Here is a 25,509-nt window from a genome sequence, read left to right on the forward strand (position 1 = left end):
GAAAGTCTCCATGGACTGTTCAGGGTCTCTCTCTCACCGCTCCTAAACAACCCCCACTGACCCTTTGTCTTTGACGATGAACATTTTCAGGACACACTAGCCCCTTCGGAACTCCTCATCCCCATCACTTTTGCTTGGCATCTGGCTTGCTGCCTTATGTCGATAGTCTCCCTTGCCACCTGGGCCAGGAGAGCCAATACATGACACACATCCTTCCTCTTCCCCCTGCCAAGCCCAGCACAGGCATTGCTAACCAATCACAGCACCCTGCTTCTGAGCCCAGCCAGCCCTCCAGTCAGGCACTACCAGTCGATCAGAATTAGCAGGCAAGAGAAGCCCCAGTGGCTGACTGGGCATGGACTGCCCGGCTAGTCCTGCTGGGAGGAAGGGAAGGGAAGGGAAGGGGAGGGGAGGGGAGAGGAGGGGAGGGAAGGGAAGGGCAGGGCAGGGCAGGGCAGGGCACATTCCCCCAGCATCCTCTAGAGCCAGAAACAGAGAAGAGAGGAGAAAGAGGAGGATGTGTTTACGGTTAGTACCCAATTTGTACCCATGCTCGAAAGAGAAGTACTGCATCCTGACTTGCAGACCTGAGGATATGTAATTTAGGAGGAAGGGAAACAAGTCTGGGCGGGGGGGCAGTGTCGTTTACGAGTAAGAGCTCCGGGCTTTAGAAGCAGGCTGCCCAGGTTTGACACTCATTCTGTTATGTCTTTAGCTGAGTGATGCTGGGCAAGTTGCTTCTCTCTAGGCCCCCATCTCCTCGCCCATAAATATGGGAGTAATAATGGAAAAAGGTGAAGGGAGAGCATCTGGTGAGCTTTATGGGCAAGAAATTAGGGTGGATTTCACCGCAAAAAGGAATGAAGTATTGCTACATGCCACCATGTGGATGAACTTTGGAAACATGATGCTAAGTGAAAGAAGTCAGCCACAGAAGACCACATAGTGGAGGATTCCATTTATGCAAAATGTCCACAATAGGCAAGTCCATGGAGACAGAGAGCAAACTGGTGGTTGCCAGGGGCTAGGGGAGGGTAGTGAGCAGGAATGGGGGCAGACGGCTTAATGGGTACAGGGTTTCTTCTTGGGGTGATGAAAATGTCTTGGAACTAGAGGTGGGGGTGGTACAGCCCTGTGAACCAGCTCAACACCACTGAGCTGCACACCGTAAGATGGTTAGTGGTTCATTTTGTGTTGTGTGCATTTTACCACCATTAAAAAAAAAAAAAAAGATTCCAAGCTCCCCACTTGCCCCCGAGGCCCAGCAAATGCATGGACCTTCCCCAGGCCAGCCCTCTGGCCCCCCTGCCCACCTTACCTTGCAGAGGCTGTAGAGAACAATCAGGACCCCTCCGAGGAAGTAGCTGTTGGAGGAGTCATCCCCCATGATGTATTTATACCACAGCTGGATGGGGACAAGCGATCGGAACAGCTGGCTCAACTCCTCAATGACCAGATAGAACTTTCCCTGCAACCACACAGAAAACATCAATTATTATTAGCTGTAAAAGACCCAAAGGACTCAGCCGGGGGTCCCCTAGCCTGGGCAGTAATGACGTTCCAGGTCACAGGCAGGCCATTAATCAGCTTTGGAAAGCACTCAGACCTGCTCCTAATGGGTTTGCGATATGGCCGGGGAGACGTGGCCCCTGCCTGCTGCCCTCACCCACTGCCCACCAGCCCCGAGGAGCAAAGCTCTGAGGATCGCATTTCAGGGAGGGAGAAACTGGACACTTCTGTCGGAGGGCTGGAGTGTGGGTCACTCCCTGGTGCCTGCTGTGGCTTTGGGGGCACCGTCCCTGGCCCCACACACAGATTGCCCTGGTCTCGAGGGCTGACCCAGGCATCATGGGGGCCCAGCCTCCGGGGCCTGGGCTGGATGGACAACAGGACGCACGTAAGGGCAGGCCTAGAGGTGGAGAGGGAGATGCGTTCTCCTTCCCAGCTCCACCACCTACTGTCTGCAAGGAGGCAGGAGGGCATCTGGGCAAAGGGGATGCATTTGGGATTCAGACAGGGCAGGGTTCGAAGCTTGTGTTGCTGCAAGTTCATGGGCCCCAGCCTCCTCATCTACAGAATGGGAACCACAACTCCTATCTTACTGGGTTGCTCTGAAGATTCATGGAGAGCATCCAGCACTATGCCTGGCACGGAGCAGTCCTCCACAATTCTATTTCCCTTCCCCCCTTTGCCCTGGGACAAGTCCCTCCCACTTTCTGTGGTCTGAGCTATAAAATAAGATGAAAGTAACCCCACCCTGTTGTGTCTAATAAAGTTAAACATACACCTTCTTATGACCCAGCATCTCCACTTCTAGATATGGACCCGAGAGAAAGGAAAATATATGTGTGCTTATATGCAAATGATCATATAGCAATTCTATTCATAATCCCTCCAAACTGGAAACAGCCCAAACATCCCTCAGTGGAAGAATGGATAAATGAATTGTGGTATATTTATACAACAGAATACCACTCAGCAATAAAAATGAACAGAAGACTGACCTAGACAACAACACGGATGAATCTCATGCATTATGTCCAATCGAAGGAGACAGTTATAAGGGAATATATATTGTACAATTCTCGTTTATATGAAATCCTGGAATAGGTTAACACTAGTGAGAGAAATGAGATCAGCGGTTGCCTGGGGTGAGGAGGAGGACTGACTATAAAGGGCATCAAGGAATTTTGGGGAGTGATAGAGATATTTTATAATGTGATTGGGATGGTGTTACAAAAGTATATACATTTGCCAAAACTCATTGAAATACATGCTTCAAATCAGCACACTTTTTGTATTTAAATTACACCGCAATAACGTTGATCAAAACAAAGAAACAAACAAACAGAAAGAAGCAGCCATCCCTGCCTCAGGCACACATAGCCTTAAAAAATGCGAACAGCACTTGCTCCAACAATTCTATTTTTAGGAATTTATCCTAACAATCCGGGATGTGTGCTGAGATGCGTAAGAATGGTCACGGCAGTCTTCTTTGTAACGGTACAAACAGACACAAGTAAATAAATGTACAACAAGATGGTCTGGTTATGGTGGAGATCTATAATGGAAAGCCATACAGCCATTCAAACATTATCCTGAAAAACCTGACTGTGAAGAAACCCAGCACATACCACGTGAACCATGTGATCAAGGCTTACACCCCCAGCAGTAAGTTATATGGACAGCCTGGACCCCCTGATGTGATGCCTTGAGAAGAACATAGTGTCACTTCTGGGGTTATTCTGGTCAACAATTTATAAAACCTGAATTGAGTCATGAATGAATAAAAGACACATCCCAATGAAGGGTCATTCTGCAAAAGAAATGTCCAGCACTCGTCAAAAGGGTCAAGGTCACAAAAGACAAAGACAAGATCAAGAAACTGTCAGGTCGGAGAAGAATAAGCAGATATGACAGATGAATGCAATGTGGGATCCTGGATTCGATAATCCCTGGACTATGAAAGAGACGTTAGTGGGACAACTGGCAAAGTCTGGTAAAGTCTGTAATTCCGTTAATAGTAACGGCAACAATGTTAATTTTCCGGCTTTGCTAATTGTACTGTGGTCATACTAGATGTTAACATTAGGGGGAGCTGGGGGAAGGATATGTGGTGAGATTATGTACTATTTTTGCAACTTTAAGTCTAAAATTCCAAAATGGAAAGGTAAGAAATTATCCTGGCGAAGGATATCTATTGACTCAAATAAATAGTCACATAATAGTTCTGAGTGGAAATGTGCCCCATAAATGCAGAAACACTTATTTTCTTTGTGTTTTCCTGTCTTTTCCATTTTTTTCTTTTTTCTTTTTGTACTGAGCATATATGATAGGTTTACATTAGAGGGGGAAAAAGGTGATAAAAACATGTTGCCTATCCATCAAATGATTATGTCTGGGAGGAGGACAGAGACTTTCTATCTACCCCACTGTATTCCATCTTGATGGGCCTAGGAGGGGGGACCCTTGGAGCAGATGTGCCCACATCTGCTAAGGACCAAGGAAGGGCATCCAGTTGTCTACTCACCCCAATGCCTCACCTTTGTGACCCTTTGGCTGCATCCTTGTTGTGAGGGCCCTCTACCCCCCTTCAGACTCCCACCAGTCCCTGACCCCTGGACATATCCCCCAGAGGGGAATGCTGGTTCCCTCTGCAGCCTGTGGGAAGGTGGAGGTGACTGGGGAGCAGAGATGTGGAGGATGGCCGCCATGCTTGTTTTACAAGCCAGTGGTGTGGTGGGAGCAGAAACGATGATACAGCAGCTCAGCGGATGGCTAGGGCTGCTCAGGCTCTGTCCATGTCCTGACAGCAGGCCCCAGGCTCTGTTGAATACCCATATTGTGAGCTTTGTTTTCCGGCACCACCTCAGCCTCAGCTGCCCCATGCTTTCAACTGCTCTCACCCAGGGTGGCTCAACTATTGCATGTTCCAGCTCATTCTGGGCCAACAGTCCAGTCTCTCCCAACGTCCAACCTAACTTGCTTTTGTCGCTCCTTCTTGAATTCTTGAACCTCCAGAGAACGCTCCTTTCCTTTCTTCCTCTCCTTCTTCTCTCCCATCCATGCATCCATTGATGTATTCATCCTTCCTTCCTTTCTTCCTTCCCTCCCTCCTACTTTCTCTCCCATCCATTCATGTTCCTCCCCCCACCTTCCGTTATTGGACAGACACAGCACGAGGCTCTGGAGATACTAAGGTGACTAAGACCTCGTCCCTGTCCTCAGGGAGCTCACTACCTAATGAGTAAGATAGACGCTAGACAAATTATTATAATATAGTGTGGTACAACTCGGCTAGAGCTGAGCACGAGGGGGCCCTGAGTTGAGGTATGGGGTGGGAGTGGGAGCAGAGAAGCAATTAGGTAAATCTTCTAAGACCTAAGAGAAGGTATCATCCAAGCGGATCTTGAAAGGCTTGCTACTCAAAGTGTGGTCCCTGGTCCATCCACCTCGGCACTGTTGAGGAGCTTGTTAGAAATGCTAAATCTCAGACCTCACCCCAGACCTGCTGAAACAGAACCTATACTTTAACCAGTTTCCCAGGTGATCTGGGGTGCACATTCGAGTTTGAAAAGCACTGTTTTAGTGGATAAGAAGCAGAATGATGAAGGAAACGTGGGGAGGATGAGGAGGAACGGGTGTTCTAGACGCTCAGAAGTGACCGAAAGGATAGACGGTGGCCCCGTGCCATCTTGGTGGGCAGCCTCCTACTCTGTCTGCCTGGCCTCCTGGTGGGTGAGGACACAAGGCCTTTCACCTCATGAAAGGTCCTATGTCCCTGTGTCTCTGGAAACCCCTACAGGCTGGCATCTGGCTGACTCTGGGGACAGACCCTGCTGTCCCCTCTCAGGCAAATCTTTTTTTTTTTTAATTTAAAGATTTTATTTATTTGACAGAGAGAGCAAGCGAGAGAGCATAAGCAGGGGGCACGGCGGATGGAGAGGGAGAAGCAGACTTGCTGAGCAGGGAGCCCGATGCAGGGCTGGATCCCAGGACCCTGAGATCATGACCTGAGCCCAAGGCAAACGCTTAACCAACCGAGCCATCCAGGTGCCCTGTCTCTTGGGCAAATCTTGCCCAACCAGCCTGGCTTGGTGGTTAGGAGTGCAGCCTCAAGAGCCAGACAGCCTGGGCTCAGATCCCGTCACCCCCACCCCCCCTTCTTAGTACTGCCTTTATTCAGCCTTGGTCACTGTCTTTGGACAATTCTCAGGTTCCATTAGCTGTGGGCGAGTTCCCTGGTCCAGGCCCCAAGCTTCCTACTTGCCCACTAGCGGGTCTAGATCAGGGGTTGGCAATGTTTTTCTGCAAAGGGCTAAATCCTGAATACTTTGGCTTTACGGGTCATAAGGTCTCTTTCACAACTATTCCCCTTTGTTCTTGTAGCACAAAATCAGCTATAGATAACAGGTAAACACACAGACATGGCTAAAGTTCCCAAAAAACTTTGTTTACAAAAACAGGTATCAGGGTATATTTGATTTGCGGCCTGTGGCTTGCCAACCCTGGTCTAAAACGTCAGAACCTGGAGAAGTCAAACCATGGTGGGGACTCCAGACATCCCTAGAATTTCAGAGCAGGCTCAGGAGGCAGCTTCTTGGTCCTTCCTTCAGTTACTTCACTTCTCCTGCTCTCTGGAGAGCGAGCTAACACCTGTTCGTCGTCCAGGTGTCAGCTGTCAGGTGCTCTGAAAAGACTTCCCCAAGTCCTTAGCCACATCCAGGGCTCCTGTCATACATACCCACTAAATCACTCCTTCAGAGCACTTCTCATAATAGCCACAAAATTATCTCAGTGTCCGTCCCTCCCGCCGGATGGTAAGCCCCATAAGCACAAAGAGCATTTGGCTCCCGGTCGAGAGGAGATGCTCATCTCGTGACTGGGGACCTTTCTGAGGCTAGACATTCCACCCTCATTCCTCATGTCAGCTTCTCTGAGTTCGCTGATGGAGAAGGAGAGGTGGAAGAGGGGACTTCTCTTTAGAAGCAAGCACCGATGTCACAGACAATGAAATAAAGGCAGTGAGTGTCTGCACAGCACCGTGCTAAAGGTAGCAATTAGCTGCTGGGGGGGGGGCGGGCCACTTGGAGAAGGAGATACAACCCCCAGGGAAAACTGGGCATATCCCAGTGAAACCATCACTCTCTAATTAAGCAGCTTTGTAATTCCAGGTTTCTTAAGCATGTTATTTCTGACGACCACCAAATGGAATGTGTGGTTTCTCTGGGGTGTCAGGGAGCAAGGAAAAGCGATCAGATTGTGAGCCGTCTGTCCCCCCCCACCCCCCACCTGCCACCCTTGAAGGGGAACGGACTGGGGCACGCAGAGTTCTCTGCCGGGATTCTGATAAAGGGGGCGGGAGCAGCAGAGACGGGAAGGCGGATTCCATGCTGACTTCCATACTGCTAGGATGGGGGTGGGGGGGACGGGGACACACGAAGTGAAATGGGAAACAAGGGAACAACAGAGGGCTGACTCTGGGAGGGGGTGGTGAATGCAAGAGAGAGGGCTGCTGAGAAGCAGAAGAAATGAACAGAGGAGCAGAATTTTTGAGAATGCACTTACGTGGGAAAGAGGATTTGAAGAACTCTGGGGGTGAGGAGGGAGGGGAGACATAATCGGATAGTTGTTAGCAGCGTAATATATAAAGAATGGGTAGACAGGGATGAAAGGTCTTTTTCTGCATCACAATTCATAATATTTATACAGCTTTGCCTGTTTATGAATCTCCTCCGTGCATACTTTCTCATCTACAAAAGCACAGCACAGCAGGTAAGGGAATGGGATTTGGGACTCCAAGGTCAGATCTGTACCTACTAAATTGGTTGATTTTAGGCAATAATTTAATGGCTCTGAGCCTCAGTTTCTTCATCTGTATATGGGGTTGAATACACACACACACACACACACACACACACACACACACACACCCACACACGCAGTGGTGTGCTGGCAAACCAGGTCTCTGGAAAACAGCCAAATAAGGCCCTGATTTGTGTGTTTGTCAATTTCTGTGTTGTAAATACTCCCACAAGGCCCATTTCAAGCTGCCAAGGGTTTAACACCTGCTCGCAAGTTCCTTGAAAACTTAACCATTGGCTCCCACAAGCCAGGGCAACCTGTCTGCAACACACCGAGGGGATTGTGTGAGGATCAAATGAGTAAATGAACCTAAGACCCAGGTACCCAGGGAGGCCTCTGCATGTGACAGGAGCTAGTAAGGAATCTCCCGATCATCTGAGGAGATGGGCAATATTAATGCCAACTTCTTCTGGAGATGAGAAACATCAGGTTCAAGAGAACTAAGGGACACTGGAACAACACTGAAGTGTCATCTGGGACTTCCCGGCCCAGGCCCTGTGATACGTGGCAGCCTCCACAGCTTCCTTTTTGCTTGCCCTTCCGGTTCCAGCCACCGGTTGTGAGAAGCCCAACTACAAGGAAAGATCATGTGAAGAGGTCCCATTAAGAAGGAGAGGCTCTGGAGCACCTGGGTGGCTCAGTCGGTTAAGGGTCTGCCTTCGGCTTAGGTCCTGATCCTGGGGTCCTGGGATCGAGCCCCACATCAGGCTCCCTGCTCAGTGGGGAGTCTGCTTCTCCCTGTGTCCCTCTGCCTCCCCCTGCCTGTGCTTGCGTGCTCTCTCTTTTCTCTCTCTCTCTGAAATAATCAAATAAAATATTTCCAAGAAGGAGAGGCTCTGAGACTACAGGTAGGAGAAAGAAGCAAGGAACCCAGCCCACAGTTAGAACTCGGGTCTGGGATACGGAAGCCTGGGCAGATCATTGCAGCGGGATGGTGCATGAACGTGCCATCACGGGGGTCTGGCCCCAGCAGACACCACGTGGAGACCAGCTGTCCCTGGTGTGCCTCGACAGAACTCCTGACCCATGGAATCCTAAGCGATAATATCGTGGCAGTTGTTTTGAGCCAAACGATAGAAAACAAAACACAAGCGAAAAACCCGAAAGCATTCACCTAAGGGTACTTGCCCTCTCTCTCTCTCCCTCTCTCTCCCCCATGTGGGGACACGGCAAGAAGACGGCCATCAGCAAGCCAGGAGAAGGGTTCTCACCAGGAGCCAAATCAGCCTTGATTTTGGCCTTCCAGCCTTCAGAGCTGTGAGAAAGAAATGGCTGTGGTATCTTATTAGAGCAGGCTGAGCGCACCGACACAGCGGTCAAGCAGCCGGCCTGGGATTAGGGTGCAGGGCTTCTTTTCTATTGACTGGTTCAAATCCCAGCTCTGCCACTTTCTTTTCTTCTCTTTTTTAAAAGATTGCATTTATTTATTAGAGAAAGAGAGCAGCACGGGGGAGAGCAGGGGGTAGGGAGAGAGGGAGAGGGAGAAGTAGACTTCCCTCTGAGCAGGGATCCCAACACGGGACCCGATCCCAGGACCCTGGGATCATGACCTGAGCCAAAGGCAGATGCTCTCCACTGAGCCACGCAGGCGCCCCCGCCACTGTCTAGCTATATACCTCTGGCAAGGTACTTCCTCTCCATGTGCTCAAACCCCTGAGGTCACCCTGATTATCCTCTCTCTGATAACCAACATCCAACCCACCTACGAATCCTATCGGGAACAGCTTTTTGCTTCTGCTTGTCCTTCTGTCCTCGTCCTTCCTATGGTTTCTTCTTCACACGGTATCTAAAATGAGCTTTTCGAAATATAAGGCAGATCAAATCAACCCTGAGCTTGTACCTGTGAAAATCTGTTTCACTCGGAGTGACATTTGAAACCCTTGCCATGTCTTCCAGATCCTGTAAGATCTGCCCCCTGCCCACACGTGTGATGGGGCCTGTTTCTCAAAAAACAAAACCAAAACCACGCCAAGTGCAGTCCTACCTTAGGGCCTTTGCACTTCCTCTTCTCTCTCCCTGGAGCTCCTTCCTTCCTGAGATCTGCCAACTTGGCTCCCTCACTTCCCTCGCATCTTGGCACAAATGTCACCTCATCGAGATGGATCACAGAACCATGTACATAAAACAACACCCCTGCGCTCCCTCCCCACCTCTCCCTGCCACTCTCCACCCTCTGAATTCTGCTTGCTTTTCTTTTCTTTTTTTAAAGATTTTATTTATTAGAGAGAGAGAAAGAGAGCACGAGAGGGGGGGGAGAGTGAGAGGGAGAAGCAGACTCCCCGCTGAGTGGGGAGCCCGATCCGGGATTTGATTCTGGAACTCTGGGATCATGACCTGAGCCACCCAGGCATCCTTGTATTCTGCTTTCATTTTTTTTTTTTTTTTTATTGCACTCACCCTCTGACAGAGTCTATGTTTCTTTGTTATGAGAATGTAAGCCCCTGAAATACAGGCTCTGTGTGTTTCTGGTACTACTGTTTCCATCTGCAGAAGCTAGAACAGAGCTTGGCATCAAGCAGGATATTCAATACACCTCCGCTGAAGGAAGAAGTGGGCCTCAGTGTCCTCATCTATAAACTGGAGGTAGTAATACTACCCCTCCAACAGTTGTGATGTTAATAATAACAAATACATACGTTATGGGCTTTTTACTTGCCAGGTGCTGTTCTAAGCGCTTTGTGTTAATTCATTTCGTCCTCACAACAACCTAGGAGATAGCAGCTATCATTACCCCTGTTTTATAGAAGAGTAACTTGGGAGCACAGAGAGGTTAGGTCACTTGCTCAAGGTCACACAGCTGGTAGGTGGCAGAGAGAAAATTTGAATCCAGACAGGCTGGCTTCAGAGGCTAGTTTATAAATCCTTCCCGGTCAGAAAAATAAGTCACACACGGAAAGAACTTAAAACAAGGTGTGATGGGTCCCCATATTAAAATGTTGGCTATTATTATTCTTGCGACTGCCCACCAGCTAAAGGAAGCTCATTTTGGAGTAAAGAGCTAATGAGGGATGTCAGCCTCTCTGGGTGGGTGCTGGCTGTCCCACTGGCCAAGTTTCCTGGGTAAGTCTGGTGTGTGGCTGGCAGGCAATGTCCACCACCACTTCTTAAGGCTGGCTGAGGGCTGGTTAGCACTTCAGGACTGTGCCAGAAAGCCAGCCACACTGTGGTGAGGAGAAGGACAGCTGTGCCTCCTCCTAGGATGTTCCTTGGAGAACACAAACCTGATTATTGAGGAGCCCCGCTTATAACCCTCCATGGCTCCCCACTGCCCTGAGGACAAAGCCTAAACAGCTTACCCAGCCTTCTCCATGTGGCTCCATCTACACTGGAGCCATATGGCCACCTTGCATAGGAATAAGCCTCCCACTCACTTCTGCACAAGCTGGGCTTTTCCTTCTACATCTTTCCTTGCCACTCCTTCCCTGAGCTTCCATGGATCACCTCCCCAAAATCTATTCTGCTTTGGGGGACACCTTGTGACCCTGATTGTGCCTACTGTCTAGAATTCCCATGAGCAACCAAGTAAATCAGTGTTTCTCAGAGTGTGGTCTGGGACCCTGAGGGAATCCCCAGGACACTTCCAGGGGGTCTGTGAAGTCGAAACTATTTTCATCATAATACTAATACATTATTTGACACCTTTGCTCTCTACCAAGTGTACAATGGAGTTTTTCCTATGGTTCCTAACATGTGATTTGCAACAAATGAGAAAATGCAGGGATCATCTTTTCAGCCAGGTGTTAAAGAAATCTATAAAAAAAATAAAGAAAATGCCTCCCTTCTCAGTAATTAGAAAAATACAATTATGTTTTATTAAGATATGTTATTAATGTTAATGTATAATTGGTCGATTATTATTTTTAATTAACTAGTATTATAGAGAGGTCACAGTTTTTAAAAAAGTTTTATTTATTTAAGTAATTTCTACACCCAACATGAGGCTTGAACTCGTGACCCCGTGACCAAGAGTCGCATGCTCTTCTCACTGAGTCACCCAGGTTCTCCCAAAAGGTTGCAGTTTTAATTTCTATGACAGTGAATGTGGATAGCAATAACTCATGTAAAGAGAAGCTCCTTGGATCCTCAATACTTTTGAAAAGTGTGAAGAGGACCCGAACCTAAAATATTTGAGAACCTCTGAGAAGCACCTGGCACAGTGGAAGTGCTCAGTAACTATTACGTTGTTTCTTGGACTAGGCTGTGAGCTTCCTGAGTACGAAGAATCATATCCTGTTCACCATCTTTCCCCTATGCCTAGTCAGGGTGGGTCCCTAGTTGCTGGCTGTCACCCTATTTTTTCTCACCTACTTCCTTAGTTCTAGAATCCACAGCTTTGAAACTGGATCCATAACTATCTTGAACAAAGACTATATCTCCCAGCTTCCCTTGCATCTAGATGCCACTTTGGTCACTAAAATATAGGATAGTGTCATGTGACAACTTCAGAGAACCTTTCACCTTATTCTTCCCCCTTTCCTCCATCCTTTTGTCCGGAAGTTGGATGTGATGGCTGGTGTTCCTGTTGCCATTTTGGGCCACGAGAAGTCCCACACCCTAGGATTAGTGAAGTAGTGAGCTGGAAGGAGTCACATTACTAGGTGTCACAAAACCCCTTTGGGTTTTGCATGAGAAAGAAATACACTCTTTTTACATTTAGGCCACTAATATTTTGGGTTCTTTGCTGTCATTTGCTTATTTCAATTCTAACTAATACCTAGTGTGTGGCTTCTATTAGTGATCAAATGTTTGTTGAATGAATGAATGAATGAGTGAACGAGTGAATGGGTGGGGCAAACGATCGTGGTTCAGACAGCTAGGTTTTTTTTACAGGGGTGGCTCATAGAGAGCCTTAATGCTGAACTGAGGGTCTGCGTATAAGGAGGGGGAGGAAAGGGGTTGTCCGGTGAGTCTGTTGGAGCACGCATGTGGGAAAGACACGCAGTGCAGCAGGAAGGAAAGAAGGACTGTGACATTGGGTGCAAGTCCCAGTTCTGCCTCTCCTAAGCTGGTATGGCCCTGCAGTCTGAGGGGTACAGTGGTGAAGAGCACGGATGCTAGAGTTGGATGACCAGGATTTGAATTCGAACTGTCTCTGACCGACTGACTGAGGGTAAGTCACTTCATCCCTTTATGCTTCAGTTTTCTCATTGGTCAAATGGGGCTAAAGGTAATGCCTACCTCCTAGGGTGGTTGGGAGGATAAATGAGCGAATGCAAGGAAAACATGAGTCCAGTGCATGGACCATGGGAGTACCATGCCCCTGCTAGTAGTCTGGCAAGTATAAAACACCTTCCAGACAAAATGAATTAAGCCTCATTAAACAGGATGGCAGTGGACGAGGAAGACAAGATGGAAAAGAAAAGATTTTCATATGTTAACCATGTATACTGTGAAATGGTGGTAAAAGTGCCAAGTTTGAAGTCAGGTGGCCGGGGTGCATCCTTTTTAGCTGTGTGGCTTTGGGCAAGTTGTTCTCCCTCTCTGGGCCTCGATGTTGTTTTGTGTGATGGTGGTGGTGACCCAGCTCTGACGCTCTGGACTTCTAAGCGCTGTTACTGGTATAAGAATCTGTATTGTAGCGTCACGTTCGGCTGTAAGAGACAGAAAGCCTACTTGAAGTAGGTTATAGAAAGATCGTGACGTACTGGGTCACGAAACTGCGAAGGCAGGGGTGGCTCTGATCCAGTATAGCTGGGTCCAGGAGTGCAAACAATGTGGCCAAAGCTCTCTATTTCTATAGTTCTTTCCATCTCTCCTCTTTCCCCTCTCCCGGGTCAAGCTGTCTCTGCTCCTCTTGCCTCTAAGCTTCATTCATTCCTGCCAAGGCCAGGCCCTCTCCAGGTGGTAATCACGATGATGATGATTATCATTATTGCTATTTCTTAGCTCTTACTACGTGCTAGGCACCACGCCGCGCACAACACTTTGAGGAAGGTGCTATTAACGCTTCCGCTTTACAGATGAGGAAACTGAGGCACAGAGGGCATAGCTAACCAGCCCCAGGTGATGCGGGTAGAAAGTGCTGGACTCACCTATATCCGGTGGGAAAGATGACCACTGCCAGCCCCACGCCAATAGTCTTAAAAGCTTCAACTCCAACATGAAGAGAGACCTGTTTCTCCCTAGACCCATTCACCAAACGAACAGCAAGCCCAACCAAACTCAGAGGCCAACCGAGGCCATAGGGTTCTATGATTGGTCGGGCCTGATCACATGGCCAGAGTGGGCGGAGCGCCGTGACTGACAGCCTCATCAGAACAGCAGTGAAAGGGCGAGGCGGCTCCCCCCAATAGAAAGGGTCTGTCAGGAAAAGGAGGCCGTAAAGCTTCCCCGAACTAAAGCCAGCACAGGGCCACACAGAATCTTCCTTGCAAAGCCCCTCCTTTCCCGTGGGGGGAAATAAGCAGCTCTTTCGTCCAGCCTCCCGGGCCAGAGGGGCACCGGGGAAGAGCAAAGGTCCCTTCAGCCTCCCCTAAGGCTTTCCCATAGGCTTTCCTATATTTGCTTTGCTCGTTCTGGACTGCTCGTTAGCTTCTGATTGCGACCGGGACAGGTCACACTCTCTGCTCCGAAATGGGCAGGCTGGGCAGGCGGAAGGGGCTGAAAACAAAGCCTTGTTTCCCTGGAAAGCCGGCCTGCAGGTCTGTTACGATTGCAGGCTGCGCGGGGACCGCAAAGCCCTTCAGAACAAAACGAGAAACAGCGACCTCTTAAGTGCTGTGCTATCAGCCGACGGGTAGGCGCTCCCAATCTAGGTCTTCTCCATCTTGAGAAGGCTGCGGGTGGGGACCAGCTTGGAAACACTTCAGAACAGTGTGGCGAGGAGTGGTGGGAGGAAGAAGTACTGAGGGGACTGGGGACTGAAGGAAACCTAGAGGTCATGAAGGAGGGGAAAGGAGAAGAAAGTGATCTCCTTATTATCAAGCACTTAGCCATGGGCCAGGAATTGCACATCCACTGCTCCCCTGGTGGCTAGTTATGTATGATCCATTCTCATTTCTCGGATTAGAAAGCTCAGCAGAGGCATGGGAGGAAGGAATAGATTGTGGGAGACTAAGTTATTGGAAGAATTACAAGAGGGAAGAGAGAAGAAACCAGCAGAAAGAGAACTAAGGCTGGCTCACATCTGGGTGATAAAATTTCTCTTTGGAACACTTAGCATGCTGCCCCCAAGGGTCTCTACTCTGAGAGCCCAAGGAGATGGACCCTGTTATCATGAGCCACAGTTAACAGGTGAGGAAACACGGGCTCAAAGAGGCAAAGGAGACTGTCCAAATGCTAGACAGGGGTAGAGCCACGGTTCAAATCCAGTCTGACTTCCCATCTGGTGCTCGGAGCCACTGTGATGCAGACCCATGGAGTTAAAGTGAGAGGTGGGGAGAGAGAAATAAAAGATACAAGATGTGTGTGTGTATGGGGGGGGGACTGAAGAAGGATGATGAACGTCACAATAATGCACAATAATGGGTGCCCTTGGCAGGGGTACTGACCAGAAGGAGGAAAGAATGAGGCTTCTGGGTGCTGGAAATGTTTTATAACTGTGCTGCCCAATACAGTAGCCACTTGTCACATGTGGCTACTGAACATTTTAAATGTGGCTAAATCCGAATTGAGATGTATTGAAAGTATAAAATACACAGAGATTTTCCAAGTCTTACAAAAAAGGTAAAAGAGCTCATCAAAATTTTTGTACTGATTACCTGTTGAAATAATACTACTTTGGACATTCTGGGATAAATAAAATATATTATTAGAATGAACGTCACCTGCTCCTTCTTACTTGTTTAACGTGACTACTAGGAAATGTGAAGCTATCTATGTGGCTTGCATCACATTCCTATTGAAGAGCGCTGAGATCTTGAAACATATGGACATACATATACATATTTTACATATAGATACATGCATATGCAAAAATTCATCGAGCTGTACACTTATAATTAGATCATTTTACAGTATGTAAGTTGTACCTCAATACAAAAAAAAAAAAAAGCAAACGAAAAAAGCAGAGACGGGAGAACCAGAATGGATTGAGGCAGAGAGCTCGGCAGGTGGAGGGCGGGGCCGTCGGGGGCGGGGCCAGAGGCCGCTCGTTACCAGGCAACGGGCGCTGCCGGTGACGTCACCGGCCGGTGGTAACCATTAATCCCCCTCCCCGCTGCGCGAGCCGGCCGAGCCGCCTGCCTCCTCCTCCCCCGGGCCCGGATGAGATCACCGCGGCGGGCGGCCGGCTGTCCCCGCGCTCCCAACAAATCGGCTCCTCGGCGAGCGCCGGCATCTCATGATCTCATGGCCCCGCGGGACGGCGCCGGCCGATGAGGTCACAGCCCCGCGCCCCTGGACGCCCCGTCGGCTCCGGGCCGGGGCCTCTGCGCTCCGCGCGCGGGTACCGACTCCCGAGCCGCTCTTTGACCTCAGCGGACAAAGGAGGTCGCTGTTTGCGGAGGGCAAAGGTGCCTTTCCCATTCTTTCACGCGCCTTCGCCACCCCTAAGGTCAAGTAGTAGCAGGGAGTGACCGCACCAGCTCCCCTGGACTTGTGGTCGGGAGCGGTGACAGGCGACTTGCCTGCATGATTTCACAGCCGCCCAATGAAGGAAGTTCTCTTCGCTCTATCTTACGCGGAAACTGAGGCTCAGGGGGTTAAGGGACCTGCCTTAAGTTTCCCCAGCTAGGAACGCGCAGAACAAGGACTTGAACCGAGATGGTGTGAATTAGCCCTTTGCCTCTCCCCTTCTCTGCACCTTTGTCCCAGTTCCTGCTCTGGTGGGGACGGTGGTAATAGCCACGCTTGCTGGGTGCCCACGACGTACTTGGACACTTTATATTAAAGGTCACTATTCCACATGACAAACCCACCCAAGAAGTATTATAAGGACTAGTTTGCTGGTGGGAAGAGGAGGCTCACAGAGGTGACATGACTGGCTGCAGAGCTGGGATGTGATTCAGTAGCACAGCCTTTGTATTACTCTTCACCACTTTCTCCAGAAAAAGGAAGACTTCCTGTTGACAGTGGACAATATACCTTCTCTCCTCTCTCCCACCCCCAGGGTCAGCCATCAAATGCAGAGGGGCCAATGAGACCCTTAGAAAGCTTCACAACTCACCTGCCAGCAGCAGGTTCTCCATCACTACTGCTCACTAACAGTTCCTCAACAGACCTCAGCAACATATATTGCCATGGCTCACAGGAAGGAAGGCAAATGACACAGAGCCCCTGTATAGAGCCAGACATTGAGTCAGAGCCTATTACCAACGGCAGAGCTGTTGAGGGGGTACTTTCCAGCACCATTCTGCAGATGACAAAACTGAACTTACTTTAACCAAAGTTGGACGACAAGGAAGTACAAGTTTCAGTCCAATACCGTTTGTGTAGAGAAAGCCCTTCCCATTTCCCTAAATGGGTCTCCCATGAATTCTGTTTTATTTTCTGCCTGGTGCTTATCACAATTTGAAGTTTCACGTTTGCATGCTTATTTGTTTATCTCTCCAACCAAACAAAAGCAGGGACTCTGTTTCATTCATGACATTCCTATATCTACACAGTGTCTGTCCTACAGTGGATACTTAATATTCTTGAAGCAAACTCAAAGAATTGTTGGCTTAAGCTGGTAGGCAGTGCTGATTTTCAAACCCAGGTTTGTTTGAGGATAAAGCTTGGGCTTGTTGTGTTCTTCCTAGGAAGTCCCAGGTTCTTGGTACAAGTCCTTTATTCACTGGAAAGTTCCTCTGGTGCTCACTCAGAGCCTATTAATTCTAAGTTTATTACAGTAGTGACAAACTTGATGTTCGGGTCTCCCAACCAGCAGCATCCTTGCTTGGTAAGAGGAGAGAATAGAGGAGGAATTCATAGGAAATTAAGTATGGAAGGCAGTAGGGTTATACATAATAGCTCAGCAAGAAAGGAGACCAAAAAAAGCAGACATAAGGACAATGAGGGAAGGGTAACTGCAAAACTCTGTGGTTTATTATGAGCAAAGGGAGGGAGGGAGATGGATGGAACCCAGGACATGTGCACAGGGAGTTTCTAAGGTGCTATTAATTTTCTAATTTTTTAAAACATGATTATTTGTTATTTTTTGTACCTTATATGTGTTATTTTTTTTTTTAAAGCCACAAGCAGAAAATTTGCCCACTCTTTAAACCAACTATAACAATCTCGTGAGCCAGAGGCCAAATTAGCACCCTCAATTTGTAGATGGGGAAACTGAGGCTCCGTTTCAAAGAAGTTCATCATTTTGCCTAAGATCACAGAGCTAGTAAGTGGCACACATGGGATTTGAATCCAAGTGTGTCTGATGTCAGTGTGGATGCCCTTATCCACTATCACATCCTGTCTCCTGATAACTGGACACCCGATATTAAAGACCAGAGCTAGTCAAAATGTGGGTCTTCTCCCTCACAGCCCCGATTTCCTACAAAGGTCCTCTCTCTGCTCTTCTGGCTTCTATGCCCAGGATGAGGAGGAGGCCAGAAAGCATGCCAAAGGCTGGGGTAGGTCTCTAGTGCTGTGGCCCCAGGGGCCAGGTGACAGAGTCCTTGGGGCCTGGCTGTGGCCCCACAGGAGTCACCAGACTGGGAGGAAACTCTGCCCCTCAACAGCAGCAGGCACGCACCCAATTTCATTGGCTGTGGTTCCCTTGATTTCAGAGCTTCGGCCCCATGAACAGGAAGGGCTCAGGCCACGTGTCCCAGCAACATGCACACCAGGAGCCTCCTTACAAACAGGGCCTTGTTCCCTGGGACCCAAGAGAGGCCCAATTATAAGGTGTTGATGATTAAGCCTTAAGTGGCCTGGGACCCTGTTAGCTGCAGAAAGGCGGTCTCTTCCCTCTGTCCCCGTCCCAGGTGGATGGATGTGCTTCTCTGTCCCCATGTCAGCTACGGTCTTAGGCACAAATGCTCTGGGCCGCAACTGCCCAAGCCTGTCTGTGTCCTAAAGCACTGGGGGTCAGATGAAAGGGAGAGAGACAATCAGAGACAGGCAGCAGGTGCCTCCTTCCTGGTGGTCTAGAGCCCATGAGCTGGAACTAGATGGACATGGGCCCCAATTGCAGGTCTGTCATTATGCTGGGAGGTGACTTTGCCCAAAGGTGACATCACCTCTCTGGGCCTCAGTTTCCTTATCTGCAAAGTGTGCGTTTGGGGGGGATGATAGGCTTAATAGTGGCCCCCCAAAGATGTCCACATTCTAATCCCTGGATCCTGTGATGGTATCTTGCAAGGCAAAAGGAATTTTGTCTGTGCAGATGGGGATTAAGTTAAGAATTTGAGATGGGGAGATTATTCTGGATTATTTGCGGGGGACACAATGTAATCACAAAGGTCTTTGTCAGAGGGAGGCAGGAAGGTCAGAGTGAAGGAAGCAGAGGTTGGACAGATGTGCTTTGAAGGTAGAGGAAGGGTGTCAAAGCCAGGGAATATAGGCAGCCTCTACAAGCTGGAAAAGGCAAAGAAACTGCTTCTTCCCTAGAGCCTCCAAAAGGAACTGCCCTGACGACACTTGGACTTTAGCCTCAGGAGACTATTTTGGATTTGTAACCTCCAGAACTGTAAGATAATACATTTGTTGGGGCACCTGGGTGGCTCAGTCAGTTAAGCATCTGCCTTCAGCTCAGGTCATGATCTCAGGGTCCTGGGATTGAGACCCCTGCCAGGCTCTGTGCTCAGCGTGGAGTCTGCTTCTCCCTTGCCCTCTGCATCCCCCACCCTCCCCACCACTGCTCTGGCCACACGGACTTGCTGTTCCTTGAGCTTGCCAATCATGCTTCAACCCCAGGGCCTTTGCACATGCTATTTCCCTTGCCAAGAATACTCTTCTTCAGATGTATGCATAGCACACTCCCTTGTTTCTTTCAAGTCTTTGCTGAATGTCAACTTCTCAGTGAGGCCTTTCCTGGCCACCCTATTTAAAAGAGCAGCACTTGCCACCATGTTCCATTTTATTTTTCTCCACCTCACATACTGCTTATTTATCTCAGCATCTTGTTTATATAAGGACCCTGAAAGCAGATATTGTGTCTCATTCACTGCTGAGTCCCTAGAATCTAGTACAAGGCTGGGCACAGAGTAGGTGGTCAAAAAAAAAAAAAAAAAGCCCAAAAAACAAAAAACCAAATCATTTGAATGAATGAATGGACAGATGGAAAGAGAGAAGGACGGTGCTTGCCATGGAGTAAGCTCACTGTGATTGGCTTCTGGAGTGCTGCAATGACAACATCATCATCATTTCCTCCTAAGGAATGAAGGGGGGAGTAGGGGTGGAGTCGAGCCCTTCAGGGCCCCTCTCCTCTGCCTACTTTGTTTCTTCATGAAATAACAAACTGTAGCCACCACTAACTGAGCCACAGTGATTGGAAGTTTCATTCACAGGCATGATCTTATTTCATCTTTGTATCGGTACGATCACTCTCCCTATTTTACAGATGACCAAACTGAGGCTTAGAGCCTCACCCAAGGTCCCATGGCTCATAAGTAGAGCGACTGAGATGGAAGCTGCTTGTCTGACTCCTAGTAGACCCTCTCCACTGAGGGTAGGGCACACAGCCTGCTTCAGAGAAAATGTGCCTTTGCCACACTCCCAATTAATGACTTAGCTCAGCCTCTGTGTTTTGAGTGTCTACCATGAACCATGCACCAGGCTAAGGATAAAATGAAACATACGAGAGACCTGGCTTCTGCTCTCACCAGGCTTGGAGGTTTTTTTGGGGGGTGGGGGGTTGGGGAGACAAGCCAGCAATCAGAGCATTGTATGATACACGCAAAACAGAAGTAACCCAGGGACTGTGGGGGCAGACGTGTGAGTCCCCAAGCCCACCTGGAGCCAGGTGAGGTCCAGGCTTCCCAGGAGAAGTGAGACGTAAACACACAACTGTGAGCAATTAAAGGTCAGCCAGATGGGGCTGGGGTCAGGAGGATGGTGTTCCTAGCAGAGGGGACAGGCACCGCAAGGGCCTGGAGGTGACAGAACAAGAGTGGGCCTGAGGGAGGAGGGGCCAAGAGGACTTCAAAACTGGCAAGCGACAGATGGGATGTCAGGCCAGAAAGAGACGAGGGCCAGGCAGGTGGTCCGAAAGACTCCCTTGCCTCTGAGCGGCTGTAAGATTATGGATGAAGTGCTGAAGGCTGGGGATGATGGTTTCCTCCTTTCAAAACAGGAATAGCCCTAGACACGGAAACCTGGCTGCAGGGAGCCCCTGCCTTACCCAGTGCAGGGGCAAGGGTGCTCTCAGGAATGCCAAGCCCCAGGGGCCTGCAGCAAGCCAGTCAAGGCCAAGCCCACGAGGGAACAGAGAGCGCGCTCCTCCTCTCCTGCATCGCCTTGCTGTCCCTGCGTGCCTCTGCTGCGGCCACTCTGCAGGTATTTATAGGAGGTGTGATATGCTGGCGACCCTGAACGTGCACACAGCAGGGAATGAGTCTCTGGGCTCCAGGGGTCTTCTCACTCTGTCCTGTCCTTGTGCTTTGGTGTGTGTCTCTCCCCCTATCTCTCTGTCAGCCCCCTGAAGGCAGGAAAGGTCTTATCCTCACAGCCCAGACTTAGCAGGTGCTGAAAACTCTCTGCTGAGCCTTCCTAACACATGACCTTGTGTGCTCCTCACTGGGCTCCTCCTTGAGGTGGGTAATATTATCTACTAGTCCTGTACACAAATGTGGCTACAGAAGCTCGAAGCTGTGACTTTGCTCACCAAGGAGCCAAGGTCAAATTCAAACACAACGGCAAAGCCAAATTCAAACCCAGATCCTGTCCAGGGCTGGATGAAAATAGGTAACTAGGAAGGGTAACACTTCCTTCCTTCTCTGGGCTGTTCTGACCTTGGCACTTCTGGGCCCTAAGGAGAAGAGCCAGAGGTCTGCCAAGTTTTAGTGGGTTCTCAGCCTCTGAACAACAGGCCTGGTTTACACCCCCAATCTCCAACCTTCAGCAGAGTCCTGACCTGGGAGGGTAATGAGGGAAAACATTCAAAAAGAAAAACAGACACACACACTGAGTATCTGCTACATGTCAGAAATTGCTGAAGGGACATTCCACCTGTGTCTTATTTAAAATTTATTTTCTAGGGGCGCCTGGGTGGCTCAGTGGTTAAGCGTCTGCCTTCAGCTCAGGTCATGATCCCAGGGTCCTGGGATCGAGCCCTGCATCGGGCTCCCTCCTCAGTGGGGAGCCTGCTTTTCCCTCTCCCGCTCCCCCTGCTTGTGCACTCTCTCCCTCTCTGTGTCAAATAAATAAATAAAATCTTTTAAAAAATAAAATTTATCTTCTAGCTCACCTCCAATCTCCCCTAAAGCCCTGAGAGGTAAGCAGCATGATCTCCTTTCTCAGGGCTGAGGAAACTGAGGCACAGAGGAGGCAGGTGACTGGCCGGAGGCACTACACATGGGAATGGCAGACCAGGGTTCAAATTCGGCTCTGCCTGACTCCAGAACTCAAGCGCTTCCTGATGGACTCTGGGACGTTTTTGGACAAGCTGAGGGTTGAGAAATGTATGCAAGTGGTGGGCTCCCTTGGGCCAAATCTCCGTTCCAAGCCCCTTCTTTCTCCCCGGGGAAGGAGGAGCAGCTGGGGGGGAAGCGAGGGCAGGACAGCCCCACCCATACCCTGCTGCCCACGGCACAATGCCAGGCCCCCACCTGGAGGGAGGACGTGAAGTGGACGCCTCGGAGGCCACCTCAGGGAGCCTGGCTGCCTCCCTAATCATTTAGCTGGAGAAGAGCAAAATAATCACCACTTAGCCGGCTAATTAATCCCCGCAGCAGCCCAGAGTAGGGGTTGCCGCCGCGTACCCATAACGTTGCTTGGAAAGGCAGGGCTGGAACTTGGGCCTTACCCCACGTACTTGCTCACACCAACCATTTGCATGCCCCCATCTGTTCATTTGAGAGTCACCGCACACCTCCCATGTGTCACTGGGTCTAAGCATGAGAATGGCAGATGTCCTCCCTGCCTTCCTGGTGCTTAGAGTCCCCCAGTGCAGAGGACAGGTTCAAGAGTTTCCTGGAAAAATGCACATGCCAAACTGTTTCCTACTTCCCTGTCACGGCTCTGGCTGTCCCCTCTCGCTGGCACGTCCCTCTGGCTTCGTTTTGCCTGGTTAACTCCCACCCCTCTTAAAAACTCAGTGCTGAGGTCACCCTATCTAGGAAGACTTTGCTGGGGGCTGGTTTGGGGGCTCCACTGTTTTCCAAGAGGGTCCTGTAGTCACTGCTTCCCTGCCTGCCGACCCATCAGCCTGGGAGGGCTGAGCTTGAAAGTCCTGGGTCTGGATAGCCCCCACACCTAGCACTCGGTCGACATCCAATACGTATCTGTAGAATGAATATAGGAGATGATCAATCACGTGACCTGGAACCAGTAACTTGTGGGCCTTGGTTTCAACAGGGCAGGGGTGTAACCCAACCTCTGAGGGACTGGAGGGGTCTCCGGAATGTCCAAATTGGGCATTAGTCAACATAATTGACCCCTACTAAAGTCACAAGCAGGCCAAAGACTTGTGAATCCCTCCAGCGTCTGTCAAAGGGACTGGTGTATCTAGCCAAGTTCTCTGTCCCTGCAAGGAGCTAAAGCTGACTCTGGCCCATCTCAGCAAAAAGGGACTTTGGAGGGATTCTGGCTTCTCCCAGGCTTCAGAGGAGCACTGGACCACCTGGCCACCTCACTGTCCACGTGGAAGGACCTCTCCTCTTGACTGTCAACTTTCACATACACACAAATCACCTGGGGATCTGGGTAGGATGCAGACTGCCCCAGGTGCTGAATAAAGGCACCCAACTTCTACGTTACTCAGTTCCTGGGACAGGGTACCAGATGAGCCCAGCTTGGACCAGGTGCCTGTGGATTTTCAGCAACGGGCAGGTGGGGATAGGGGCACCACAGCCCCTGGTCCCCATTCCTGTGTATCCACTTTTTCCTGGAGAAGGGTGGGCCTTGGGATGGGGCGGCCATACTAAGGGGGGCTGACTGCAGCTGGGGCAGAGCCGGGCCAGCTCTCTGCACAGTGACCATCTGAGCTGGTGAAAGGTATCATCTTTCAACCTGGAAAGTGATTTCCAGAGGCCCAGTGTAGGGGTGGGGTGTGGGGGGAGCAGAGTGGCAGGAGAGTTTAAATAGCAGCTGTGTTCCTAATTTCCCCAGGAGGAGGCCTGGCCGCCCCTCCTCTGTGCTGAGTGTTTGCCATTAAAAACAAACAGTATCATTTGGTTCAATATAAAATGAATTAAAGGAAATTAAACTGCGGGGGCCATGTGGCAAGCCTTGTCCTCCATTGTCTGAAGCCGTTTTTCATCTTCCCCAGTGAGGAACAACAGCTTGGGGGGTGTGGAGCAGAACAGGACTAGATAAATAAATAAATACCCCCCTGCACGCCCCCCGCCCCCCGCCTTCCGGAGCAAGGGGTTTGGGAAATCTCAGGTGTCTGCCCTGTCCCTCCTGTGTCCCCTGGCGGCAGAATGTAGCCTTTGAGAGTCTCCCACGGAACAGAGTGAAGGAGAAAAACAAAGCAAAACAAGAACAACAGAAAATGAGGTGCAGGCCCCTGAGACCGAGTGGGGCTGGGGTGGGGGATGGCAGAGGGAGGAGATTATGGACCAGAGGCAGCTGGAGATGGGGTTGTGGTCTCTGGATTGCTGGGGAGCAAGTCCTACCAGTTCTCAGCCTCACAGAATATTAGCTGTACCATTTGTGTTCGGGGAACAGGGTGGGGGGGTAGGGAGTGATGAGCAGAGAGGACTGTGTGATGCTTAAGAGTGGAGGTTCTGGAATGAGACTGCCAAGTTCAGATTCCAGCCCTGCCACTTATCCGCTGTGTGACCCTTGGCAAGTCACTTACCCTCTCTGTGCCTCAGGCTCCTCATCTGCAAATGGGGGATTAGAGGAGTATCAACCTCAGTGGGTTGTTGTGAGGATCCGTTCATGTTTATGGAGCTCTTAGTACTGGGCAAACGAGTTACTTAATATTATGTATTATGATATTTGTTCTATTCTGATTGTTGGTCCTTGGGGCATCTCCCTTGGCATCTGGAAGACCTGGCCTCAAGTCATAGCTCTGCCACAGACTTGCTCTGTGACCCTGGGTAAGTGAACACATCTTGCTGAATCTCACCTGCAAACCGGAGATTCTCCTGCCGGGACACAGACTGACGGGGCCTCCCCCTGTCCATTCTCCTCCTCTTCCTTCAAAATAAGAAGGCTGACTTTTTGTTTCAGTCCCTTGGCACCCAGCTAAGAAGAAGATGCTCCCAGCTCCCCAGACAGTGAGTGTGACTGACATGTCTGCGAAAGTGATGTGAGCGATTTCTGGGAAGTCACCCACAAAGGGACAGGGACTCTAATGGCTGCTGATGCAAAAATCCTAAGTAAAATAGTGGCACGCAGAATCCAGAGGCATTATCAGAGGATACTACGTCAGGAGCGGGGGGCCGGGGGTTCATTCCAACAATGAACGCTTAAGAGGAAACCTGGTAGGTAACGCAGTTCCTCACTGTAACAGAGCTAAGGAGGAAAACCAAGTGATTTTTGATCAAGTTCAAAGACCAGCTTTTATTTTAAAAATTTCAATAAATTGGACTAGATGTATACTTCCTTGACAGGATAAAATGTTGGTCTCGGTCCCCAAATCGGAATCTCGTTCGATGGGGGACTGCGATGGTTAGTTTCATGCTTTGATTTAGGTTCTAGCATCCAGTTACGCCGCAATCGGACACTAATTTAGGGTTGCTGCTGGAGGTACTGTGTAAATGTGATTAGCACCTACAATCAGCTGACTTTAAGTAAAGGAGATTATGCCTCAATAATCTGGGTGGGCCCCATCCAATCAGCTGAGGGGCCACAGAGCTCTGCAGCTGCCAGAATGTTCCATTTTCTTTACAAGGAAGAACTGAAGTTAAAGACTAGGCTTCTTCTCATGTTCTGACATTGATTGGTTGGGACTGTCTGGGTTGCTGCATTGAGATGAACCTGGGTGAAGCAGGGCCATGATAGATTAGTGATGCCTGACACAGGCCAGTACATGGGAAGTGTCAGACTGTTTGTTATCTCAGGCTTCAGCACTTCCGGGATGAGTGAGCACCTGAGCTATAAACTTCAAGCAGAGCAAAGAAAGAACAAATTCTAGGGATGAATGTCATCCTAAAAACCCTGGCAAGCCAC

The 25,509-nt window shown here is 49.6% G+C and overlaps 1 protein-coding gene across 1 annotated transcript in view; it reads right to left on the minus strand.

Moving 5' to 3' along the window:
• The window catches only part of RNFT2 (ring finger protein, transmembrane 2), a 66,337-nt gene that overhangs the window by 11,885 nt on the left and 28,943 nt on the right, over positions 1–25,509 (minus strand). Inside the window, exon 8 of the mRNA XM_008688931.2 lies at positions 1,319–1,468. Coding sequence (XP_008687153.1) covers positions 1,319–1,468 — 150 coding nt within the window. The remainder of the gene's footprint in view (positions 1–1,318; positions 1,469–25,509) is intronic.

This window comes from Ursus maritimus, unplaced genomic scaffold (assembly GCF_017311325.1).
Source record: "Ursus maritimus isolate PB19 unplaced genomic scaffold, ASM1731132v1 scaffold_33, whole genome shotgun sequence".
Taxonomy (NCBI): domain Eukaryota; kingdom Metazoa; phylum Chordata; class Mammalia; order Carnivora; family Ursidae; genus Ursus; species Ursus maritimus.